The 11010-nt window shown below is 59.8% G+C and overlaps 1 protein-coding gene and 1 non-coding gene across 2 annotated transcripts; both read right to left on the bottom strand.

Annotated features, from left to right (window-relative positions):
• Positions 1-2781: 2781 nt before the first annotated feature.
• TRNAV-CAC (transfer RNA valine (anticodon CAC)) lies at positions 2782-2854 on the bottom strand. Its single transcript has one exon. It is a non-coding gene; the product is annotated as a tRNA-Val (tRNA).
• Positions 2855-7224: 4370 nt separating this feature from the next.
• LOC128978343 (thaicobrin-like) lies at positions 7225-9634 on the bottom strand. Its single transcript, XM_054396227.1, has 2 exons — positions 9544-9634; positions 7225-8983 (listed from the first exon to the last, which is right to left on the bottom strand). Exons 1-2 carry the CDS (start codon positions 9599-9601, stop codon positions 8463-8465), a joined length of 579 nt encoding a protein of 192 aa, XP_054252202.1. The 5' UTR covers positions 9602-9634; the 3' UTR covers positions 7225-8462.
• Positions 9635-11010: the final 1376 nt, after the last annotated feature.

The raw sequence follows: 11010 nt of genomic DNA, 5'->3' as shown, positions 1-11010 counted from the left end.
ACCCCTCTGTCCTGGAGTGCCAGTCTGCCAGGGTCTCCCTGGCTTTGGCTATAGTCCTTCTCTCTCCTCTGCCTCCCCACACTGCCAGGCAGTGCCCATGCTTGGTGCTCTGCTTCCCTGAGCCCCATGAGTGGAGCAGACCCTGACACCGGTGCTGCATTGTCCTGGTCCTGCCTTGTGCCATGGTGAGGAGCAGAGAGGAGGCAGGCTGCAAGGAGGGGTGGTAGTCACACCATGACCCTCTGCTCTGCTGAGCCCAGGGGGATCAGTCCAACCCCTGCTGGAGCAAGACCTGAACAGCTTCCACTCCAAGCACCATGTGCCCTTCCCCTGCTCTCCAGCTGCAGAGCAGGATGCTGGCTTCTCCCTGGCCCTAGGCTGGAAGTCGCTGGTGGCAGGAGCAGCAAGGGCCAGAGGCCTGTCTCTCCCAGCAGGATTGCTCCATCCATGGAGCCTGTGTGTGCTCTTCTCCTCCATCTCCTGTCCCAGGGCTCTTGGTGACAGCCCAACACACTTTGCAGCAGCCTCTCTGTGCCCAGCTGTGGGCTGGCCCAAGCTGGTCTCTGTTCTGAGCATGAAGGTCTCCTCTGATCATGGGCTGAGTGTCCTCTGCTGCAACCAGGCTGTGCATCTCTGCTCCCCTCTCTGCCAGCCTCCCTGCCTGTCCCTTCCCTTCTGCCATCTATGGGCACCTCTCCTTTTCCCTATTGTGCAGGGATGACTGCCCCCTGCTCCTGGAAGCTTTGCAGGGCAGAGAGGCCTCTTCAGCCCAGCTCTGGTTCTGGTCCCTGTGCAACAGCAGCGTCAGGACAGTCAGCTGGTGCAGGGGAGCTGCTCCATCCACATGCCCCTTCCCATGGCAGCAAGGGCTGCATCACTGCTCTGTGCCTTGTCCTGGGTCCCTTTTCCTTCAGCCCTTCCCCAGCAAACCCCCTGTCACCAGGACATTCCCAGTGAAGAAAAATAGGGGGGGGGGGGGGGATGGTGTTGGTTTAACCTTCCCAGCTCTGGCTGCCTTGCAGGAGCTTGGTCTTGCAGCACTGGTGGTGGCAGGCAGTGAGGGCTGTGCATCCCACACCCCACCTCCCTCACCAGGACTCCCTGGGGCTGGTTGGGAAGCTCACTCCTGGTCCAGACATGCAACTGTGAGGGCCAGAAGTCCCTGGCTGGGAGCAGCTGGGGCCTGGCCCTGTGCTTCACTCTCAGCTTCATTGTCTCTGTCATAGTTGCCAACCATTGGAGTTGTGGCATGTGTCCCTGCAGAGCCCAACAGCGACTCCCTGAGCCTTCTGCTGCTGCCCAGAGGAGGAGTCCAGCTGGTGGATGTGAGAGCTCCGTGTCTCTGACCCTCCACCTTCCAGTGTCCTGGGGAAACTGTGCAATTCTGTAAATAAAAGTGAGACAAACTCTGGGCTGCTGTCTCCTTACTGGAGGGGAAGGAGCAGCAGAGAGTCCCCTGCTGCCTTCCCAGCACACTGTGGGCAGCTTTCCAGACCTGCCCAGCAGAGCTGGTGGAAGGTCTCTGAGCCAAACCTGGACAACACCCAGGGCTGTTTGTGGGCAAGGTCCTCCTGGCTGTGCACAGAAACCTCCCTGGTGTGGACCAAGCAAGGAGATGATGTTCAGACCAAAGGGGGTCCTTTTGGCCTCCCCAGAGGGTAGGTGTGGGGCTGCATGGAGCAATCCTGGCACTCCCTGTGGTGCAGCCCCTCAGAGGTTGCCTGCTGCACCAGGGTGTGTTCTTTGCTCCAGCATGGTGGGAGGTGCTGCACCTGTCTGCTCTCCTGCAAGCCCTGGCAAGGTGTTTGGTGCTGTGTCTGAGGCTGCAGCACATGAGAGGTGTTGGTGACTGGGGCAGGAGAGGCCTCTCCATGCTCCTGTGGCAGTGCAGCTGGCTCCAAGAGCCACCCGAGGCCAGCATCACAGCAGGGTGGTGCGGGGCAGGACTCCTGCCCAGGGCTGGATCTGGCACCTCAGAGCAGAGACACAAACACACATTGGTCACTTTTCCATGGGGTGTAAGGACCCCAGCAGGAATCCAGCCCTTAGCTTCTGGCCGTGGGCTGGATGTTGGACCTGTGATGACAGCCTGTGTCACTTTTGAAGAGAGAGTTGGAAATCAAAAACATCCCATCTGGGTGGGGTTGGCAGGGACCTCTGGAGCTCATCTAATCATAGAATGATAGAATCATGGAATTGTTTGGGTTGGAAGAGCCCTCCAGGGTCATCCAGTCCAACCAGCAAGCCAACCCCACCACGGCTACCAAACCATGGCCCCAAGTTCCATGGCCCCCAACACCTCCAGGGATGGGGACTCCACCACCTCCCTGGGCAGCCTGTGCCAAGCCCTGACCAGTCTAGCAGCAAACAAATTTTCCTCACAACCTAACCCTCCCCTGGCACAATCTGAGGCCATTTCTATCACCTGATCCTATGGAGCAGAGCCCAACCCCCACCTCCCTGCAGCCTCCTCTCAGGGAGCTGTAGAGAGCAATGATGTCTCCCTCAGCCTCCTCCACACCAAACACCCCCAGCCCCCTCAGCGGCTTCTCCCCTTCCCTGTTCTCCAGATCCTTCCCCAGCTTTGTTGCCCTTCTCTAGACCTGCTCCACCCCTCAGTACCCTTCTGGCAGCGAGGGGACAAAACTGACTCCTCCCCAGCGCCCAGTCCAGGGCACGACGCTGCCCTGGCTCCCTGCCGCCCCGCACCATTGCTGCTCCAGGCCGGGGCGCTGGCGGCGGCTTCCTGGCCCCCGTACTTGGTGGGGCAGCGTCAAAAGCTGTTTCCGCCCGGGATCGAACCGGGGACCTTTCGCGTGTGAGGCGAACGTGATAACCGCTACACTACGGAAACCTGTGAGGGGCACCCACCCGCGGCCAGGGCCACAACGGTCAGGAAGAGTTGGAAGCTCTCCAGAGGAGACTCCACAACCCCTCTGGGCAGCCTGCTCCAGGCCTCCAGCACCCTCACAACAAAGTAGTTTCTCTTCATGCTGAGGTGGAACCTTCTGGGTTCCAGTTTGTGCTCACTGCCCTTTGGCCTGGCACTGGGCACCACTGAGCAGAGTCTGGCCCCAGCCCTTGCCCCCCACAGTTCCTTTAGCTCTTGCTGAGCATTGCTCAGATCCCCTCTGGGGCTGCTCTTCTCCAGGCTCTCAGCGCCAGGGCTCTCAGCCTTTGCTCCTCACAGAGATGTTCCAGGCCCCTCAGCAGCTTTGTAGCCTCCTTTGGACCCTGTCTCTCTTGAACTGGATAGTCCAGCACTGGACTGGGTATAGCCTCACCAGGGCAGAGGAGGCCACTAAATGCACCATAAACTCAGCATCTGGACATGTTTCCAAGGCCTTAACCTTGGCCAAGACCCATGGTTCCTGCAGAAGCTGCAAGTCAAGAGACCTCTGGGCTTGTTCATAGCAATAACTCTGAAAAGGGAAGGCTGTGTGCTCCTGGGACACGGCTCAGCATGGCCTTTGGAACCAAACAGCTGCAACACAGCAACCTGCCCAGGACCAGCAGAGGAAAAAGCAGCAAGCAGCAGCAGCCAGAGAGTGTCAAGGAAGCAGCAAACCCAGAGGAAGAGTCACTGCTGGAGAAGGAGCCAGGGCTTACCAAGAATGTACAAATCTAAGCAGGGCTGCTTTGGGGCATCTCTGACAGCCCAAAGCTGAGAAAAAAAAAATACCAGATTACTGAGGTGCTTCCACTGCCCCCACTGCAGCCCCAGGAACAGGGAGGATCACACAGAGCTGAAATTCACAGAACAGGCAGGCGCTGGCTCCAGGGAGCCCTTAGAGCACCCTGCCAGTACCTGAAGGGGCTACAAGAAGGCTGCAGAGGGACTGTTCCCAAAGGCCTGCAGGGACAGGACCAGGGACAATGGCTTCAGACTAGAGCAGAGCAGATTGAGATTGGATGTGAGGAACAAGTTCTTTACTATGAGGGTGGTGGAACACTGCAACAGGTTGCCCAGGGAGGTGTCTGAGGCTCCATCCCAGGAGATACTCAAGGTGAGGCTGGAGAGGGCTCTGGGCAGCCTGATCTAGTGGAGGATGTCCCTGCTGAGTGCAGGGGGTTGGACTGGATGAGCTTTGGAGCTCCCTTCTAGCCCAAACCATTCTGTAAATACCTTTGCTGCCAGGCCCCACCTTGATCGAGTGCAGCCTTGGTCAGTCTGCAGAGGACACCAAGCTGGGTGGGCAGGGAGGGTCTGCAGAGGGATCTGGCCAGGCTGGACCCATGGGACAAGGTCAGTTGTAGGAGGTTCAACAAGGCCAAGTGTCCAGTGCTGCACCTGGGCCACAACAACCTCACGAACAGTGGGGGTGGAAAAACACTGGAGCAAGCTGCCCAGAGATGTGGTTAAGGACACAACCCTGCAGACATTCCAGGTCAGCCTTGCTGTGTCCCTGGACAGCCTGCTCTAGCTGGAGGTGCCCCTGCTGCCTGCAGGGGGGTTGGACGAGATGCCCTTGGAGAGTCCCTTCCCACCCAATGCAGTCTGTGAAGCTGTGAACACTCCAGACTTGGGGCAGAGTGGCAGGAGAGCTGCTAGGTGGAGAAGAACCTGGGGGTGTTGATTGATGGTGGCAGCAGTGCCCAGGTAGGCAAGAAGGCCACCAGCAGCCTGGCCTGGATCAGCAATGGGCAGCAGGAGCAGGGCAGGGATTGTGCCCCTGGACTGGCACTGCTGAGACCACATCTTGAGTGCTGGGGTCAGTTTTGGGTCCCTCGCTCCAAGAAGGACATTGAGAGGCTGGAGCAGGGCAGAGAAGGGCAACAAAGCTGGGGAAGGGTCTGGAAAAGAGGGCTGGGGAGGAGCAGCTGAGGGAGCTGGGGGTGTTTGGTGTGGAGAACAGGAGGTTGAGGGAGACCTCATTGCTCTCTACAGCTCTCTGAGAGGAGGTGGGAGCCAGGTGGGGGTTGGGCTCTTCTCACATGCAACAAGTGCCAGGACAGGAAACAGCTCCAGGTTGTGCCAGGGGAGCTTCAGGTTGGACATTAGGAAAATGTCTGCCCAGGAAGGGTTCTCAGGTACTGGCACAGGCTGCCCAGGGAGGTGGTGGAGTCACCATTCCTGAAGGGATTTAGGCAACTCCTGGATGTGGTGCTGGGGTGTGGTGCTGGGATGTGGTGCTGAGGTGTGGTGCTGGGATGTGGTGCTGGGATGTGGCGCTGGGATGTGGTGCCTGGGGTGTGGTGCCTGGGATGTGGTGCTGGGGTGTGGTGCTGGGATGTGGTGCTGGGATGTGGTGCCTGGGGTGTGGTGCTGGGATGTGGTGCTGGGATGTGGTGCTGAGGTGTGGTGCTGGGATGTGGCGCTGGGGTGTGGTGCTGGGGTGTGGTGCTGGGGTGTGGTGCTGGGATGTGGTGCTGGGATGTGGTGCCTGGGGTGTGGTGCTGGGGTGTGGTGCTGGGATGTGGTGCTGAGGTGTGGTGCTGGGGTGTGGTGCTGGGATGTGGTGCTGGGGTGTGGTTGAGTGGCAGTGGCTCAGCAGCAGTGAGCTCCAGACAAGCAGTTGGACTTTATGAGCTCAAAGGTCTCATCCAACCTCCCCAGCTCTGTGGTTCTGTGGCTGCTGGTGCTGGTGCTGGTGCTGGTGGGGCCATGGGCTTTGGGAGCTTCCCAGTGGTCTCCATGTCCAGCTGCACTCTGACTGCCAGCCCCACACCTTCCCTCACCCACAGCCAGCTGGGCTCTGGCTATGGCACAGAACCTCCTGGCTCAGGTTGTCCAGTCTCTGACCTTGCTTCTCAAGGTTCCTGCCCTGGCAGCAGGGTGCAGAGCTCCTCCTGCAGCAGGGTGCAGAGCTCCTCCTGCAGCAGAACTGCACCAGCTTGAGCCCCTGTGGGTGCCTGTGGTGCAGTCCTGCAGGCAGCTGCCACCTGTCCCTGCAGGAGGCTGCAGTCACACAACTTGTTGACAGAGAGTTGACTTCTTGGGAAATACTATTTTGGGCACAGCAAAAAGGAACCCATTGGACATTTCCTCACCCTCCAAAACACAGAATTCCAGTAAGAGGATCCAGGGCACCAACCTGTTGAGAAATCAGCTCCCCTCCCACCCCACCCCACCCTGCCTGTGTCAGGGTGCCTCAAGGGGGAGGGTTGAGGGTCACTGCTGCAGTCACACTGCTGGAGTCACACTGCTGCAGTCCCTCGGCTGTGTCACAGCTCCCCAGGGATTTCTGGGCTGTCTGAAGGCTCCCAGGCTGGGGTTTGGTCAAGGGGCAGGGCTGGGACAGTCCCTGGAGGAGTCACAGAGGCTCTCAAACTTCTCTCCCTCCCCAAAGCAAAGAGAAAGGGAATAAGGAGAGAGACTGATGGGCTGGGGCAGAAAGTGAAACAGCTTTAATGGAAGTAATAACAGCAACATAAACACAAACCAGACTGAACCCTGGTGGCAGAGACCTCCCCAGCACCACTGCTGCTGGGGGCAGGAACTGGGGCAGCCAGGTGGGAGCCAGAGTCAGGAGCTGCATTGTGGAACTGGATCCAGGAACACAGGGATCAGGATGGGAGGCAGAAAGGGCAGAATCCTCCTGGGACACTGGTCCCTGAAGGAGAGGCTTGGCCCTGGGGATCCCTCAGCTCTCTCCTGAAGATGCCCTCCATGGGCTGCAATCCCTTGGTGGGCAGTAAAAGGTCACCTGTCCTGGCCACAGCTGCCACCTCTGCCTTCCTGCCCCCCAGGGTGGGGAACAAGCTGTGGCAGTGCCCTTCGTCTGCTCAGGAGTGAGTCTAAGCCCAGCCCTTGGCAGGAACTCTTCCCATCAGAGTTCTCAGTGCCAGGAGCTGCCCCTGGCTGTGCAAACCTGCCCTGAGCTGCAGAAAGTGCCTCAGTGAGCAGGGACTGAGCTGGGCAGTGCCAGCTGTGCCCTCTAGGGCGCTGGAGGAACTTGGAGTAGGTTTATGCTGCTTTCCCTCTTACTGCACAGTGCCAGCAGCTGGAGTGCATCCTGCACACTGCCAGCAGCTGGAGTGCATCCTGCACACTGCCTCTGGGAGTGCATCCTGCACACTGCCTCTGGGGTGCATCCTGCACACACAGTGCCAGGGAGGGTGGGGAGCCCAGCCCTGGTGCCAGGGCAGTCTGTCTGTGCCTGACCCAGGGCTGCAACTCTTTCCAGCCACTGCAACAGACCAGGGAGACCAATCCCTGTGCCCTGCTGCCAACACAAAGGTGACAACTGAGAGGTCCAACCAGCAGTGTGGCTGGAGAAGAAGACACCTGGTGGGAGCCAGGCAGTTCCTCTTCACCTACATTCACCTCTGTCCTCCTGGGAACAGGAGCTGGCAGGTGAGCACAAAGCAGGTCCCTAGGAGTGGGACTGCTGCCTGCCCTTGGAATGTCCTTTCCCCACAGTCCCTGCTCCCTGGAGCAGCTCTGCATCTGGGAGATGAACTCTGAGCAGCAGCTAAGCACTCTGGGTTGGTCTCATTTGGAGAAAAGGAGGCTGAGGAGTGTCCTCATTGCTCTCTGCAGCTTCCTGAGGCTGTGGAGAGGGAGGTGCTGAGCTCTTCTCCCTGGGATCCAGGCACAGAACCCCTGGGAATGGTTCAAAGCTGAGCCAGGAGAGGTCCAAACATAACATGAGGAGGAATTCCTGTACTGAGAGGGTGGTCAGCCCCTGGGACAGGCTTCATCAAGAGGTGATCTATGCCCCAGGCCTGGCAGGGCTTAAGAGGCATTTGGACCATGCCCTTAGTAACAGCTTTAGCCTGGTCAGCCCTGGACTGGTCACACAGTTGGACCAGGTGGTGGCTCTGGGCCCCCTCCTCCTGGCCTGCTCCAGTCAGTTCTGTCAGGAGGAGACCAGAGAACAGATCTGTGGCAATTGCCTCTCCTCTGGACTTCAGACACCTCTCATCCCTTGCCTTGTCCTGTGGTGCCCTGCCCAGTGATGTGCTGAGTGCAGTCAGTGAGCCAAGAGGGGCTGGGGATGTCTGGGCAGATAAAGGCTATCATGAGCTGCAGCACCACTGCTCTCTGGGGGTTATCTTCATCACTGAGCTCAGCTGCAAAGAGCCATGGACACCACTGCAGCACTCCTGAGGAGCCATGGCGTTGTGCAGGGCAGCTCTGCAGTGCCAGCTCTCAATGCCACCTCTCTGCCCTTGGGCCACCTGGCACCAAGCTCCTCCATGCGCTGAGTCTTGGTGCTCTGCTGTCTCTGCAGTCCCAACTGCAGGGCAGAGGGCATGGAGGAGGTCTTTGGTGCTGTTCATCTCTCACTTGGTGGCCAGAGGAACCCCGTGGAAGCTGGCAGGACACAAGGCAGTCCCAGCTGCAGGGCAGAGGGCATGGAGGAGGCTCTTTGGTGCTGTCCATCTCCCACTTGGTGGCCAGAGGAACCCCGTGGAAGCTGGCAGGACACAAGACACTCCCAGTTCCCAGCACCAAGACCCAAGCTGCTGTTGTTCACCTTTCCAGTGTCTCCAACACCACTCTTGTTCCCTGGACATCAGGGACACAGCCTGAGCCAGGAGTCCATCCCCACCCAGAGCCAGGGGTGGAGAATGGCTCCAGGACACGAGGCCAGGCAGAAAGCAAAGATCTGGGCTTGGTTCTCAGCATCAGCAAACACCACCTGCCCTGTGGTGAAGTCCAGGCAGACCTGGATGGCCCTGGGGAGGCAGGCAAGGCTCAGGGGGGTCCAGTCAGGGTCGGTGAAAGCAAAGTACTGCCCAAACCACTGCCCCACGGCCCAGATGCCCTCCTGGGGGGCAAACCTGAGGACCCCTTTCCTCCTGACGGAGTCCTGGGCCACTCCCACAGCCCACCACTCACCTGCCTCTGCCACCTCCACCTGCCAGCAGTGAGTGCCTGTGCTGAAGGCTGAGCAGCCCAGCACGCAGGGCTCCGTGTCGAAGCGCTGGGGGCAGTCGGGCAGCTGGCACCAGCTGGCACCACGCCCCACGGCCCTCCCATCCCCTGCCAGCACCAGAAAGGGGTTGGCCGTGTCTGGGTCCAGGATCACCTCAGCTGGAGACAGAGGAGGAGAAGCTGCTCAGGACAGGTGGCCCCAGGGTACCTCAGGGCTCCATCCAGCCCAGCAAGGGAAGGGGCACAGCAATTTCCTTTCCCCTGCCCAGGGTGGCAAACCCTCTGTTGCGGAATGCCCCAGCCTCAGCTGCTGCTCTGCTCCTGCCCTGCTCCTTCCAGGTGGTTGCTGGCCAAGGAGCTCTCAGTGTCCTGGAGGAGGATGGCCCTGGGTGGATGAATGCACATCTGCTGTGCAGACACTGTACCTGTGCTGCAAGAGCACAGCAGGGCCCGGAGCAGCCTGGGGGAGGCATCACCCCAGGACCAGCAACCTATGGCCCCAAAGTCCTGTGGGCATATGGAGGGAGCCCAGGTGGCAGCTCAGGTGCCTGGTGGTGGCTCTACAGACAGGCACCAGGAGTTCAGCTGAGGGGGCTGCAGCCCTGGGACAAGCCCAGGCTGGAGCAAGCCCCAGCTGCTGCCTTCCCCAGCAGGAGCAAGATGCATTTCTCTCATCAACAGAGAGCAATTCCCTCTCCACCTCCCTTCTGAGAACTCACCTCTTCCACCCCTCTGCTCCTCCTCACTGCCCAGCATCTCAGTCTCTCCTCTTTCCATCCTGGATACCAGCAGGGCTGCAGAAAATCAGCAGGAGGGGAGAGGATTTCCGGCTGAAAGTGGAAAGTGCAAGACTCGGAGATTGCCTAAAGCTGCTGAAGCAGCAGGAAGAGCCTCAGCAGCTGGGTGGTGTCTAGACAGCCAGCACTCACCTGCAGGCTGACTCCAGGAGAGGAAGGTTTAGATGTGCCTGGAGGTCTTCCCCTGACCTCCTCCTCAGCTCATGGCTGGGCTGGACCTGCACAGCGTTTCCAACTTGTCCAAGGCAGCAGATCAAAGCCCAGAGGGGCCTGGAGAGCACAGCTGAGAGCCTGGCACTGTCACCTCTCTTTTGGGTGAGCACCACAGCAGCTTCCACCTCACCTCCTCCTGGCCACCACCTCGCAGGCCCTGAGGCTGCTGGCAGGGGTGGTGTGACCTCAGCTAACATGAAGGAGGACTGCACTGTTCTGACTGCACCCCAGGATCTGCCACATCTGCCCCCCCCAGGCAGCTGCAGGGGGTGATAAGTGCTGCTGCACTGCTGGGAGCAGCTCTATCTGCCTGCAGCACCTCCAGCCTGCTGGGAGGGCACCTGGGGACACCAATCACACCCCAGTGGCTGTGCTCTGGGTTTCCAGGCTGTGGGCACGCTGAGGTCTGGCTGCCCACAAGTGCTGCTGGACCAGAGCTGTCCTTTTGCCAGTGGGTTCTCTGGGGACTGCACCACCTCCCTGGGCAGCCTGTGCCAATCCCTCACCACTCTTGCAGCAAAGAGATTTTGCCTCATCTCCAACCTGACCCTGCCCTGGTGCAGTTTCAGGCACAGCCTGGCAGCACAACATCCTCAGGCTTCTTTCTTCTTCCTCTGGAGCTCTCCCAGCTGGGCTCAGTGACTGGACCCCCCTGCCCCATCGTGGTGGCCATGGGGGAGGAGGTGCTGCTGCCCTGCCCTGTGTCCCTGCAGCAGAGCCTGGGGGCCTGGAGGGGACCTGGTTCCAGGAGCACTTCTGGCCCTTGGTGCATGGCTGCAGGGGCAGGCAGGAGCAGCACAGGGGGCAGAGGGCTCAGTACCAGGGAGGCTGCAGGCTGCTGGGGGGGAGCTCACCAGTGGCAGCCTGGACATGAAGATCCCCCAGGCTTGGCTGTCTGACAGAGGGAACTACACCTCTACACCTCCCTGTCCACCAGGAGCCTCAGCACCAGAGGCTGTGCTGGAGCAGCAGCTCACAGGGCTGTGCTCCATGGCCCTGCTCTAATTCTGAGCCCCTGCTTTTCTTCCCTGTTCTTCCCAGGAGCAATTTCACAGATTCACAGAGGGCATGGGGTTGGAAGGGATCCTCCAAGGTCACCTTGTGCACCCCCCTGTAGGCAGCAGGGACAGCTCCAACCAGAGCAGGCTGCCCAGGGACACAGCAAGGCTGACCTTG

Source organism: Indicator indicator, chromosome 36, assembly GCF_027791375.1.
Source record: "Indicator indicator isolate 239-I01 chromosome 36, UM_Iind_1.1, whole genome shotgun sequence".
Classification (NCBI taxonomy): domain Eukaryota; kingdom Metazoa; phylum Chordata; class Aves; order Piciformes; family Indicatoridae; genus Indicator; species Indicator indicator.
The sequence above is the reverse complement of the archived record's forward strand: the minus strand, read 5'-3'. Positions and strand labels throughout refer to the sequence as shown.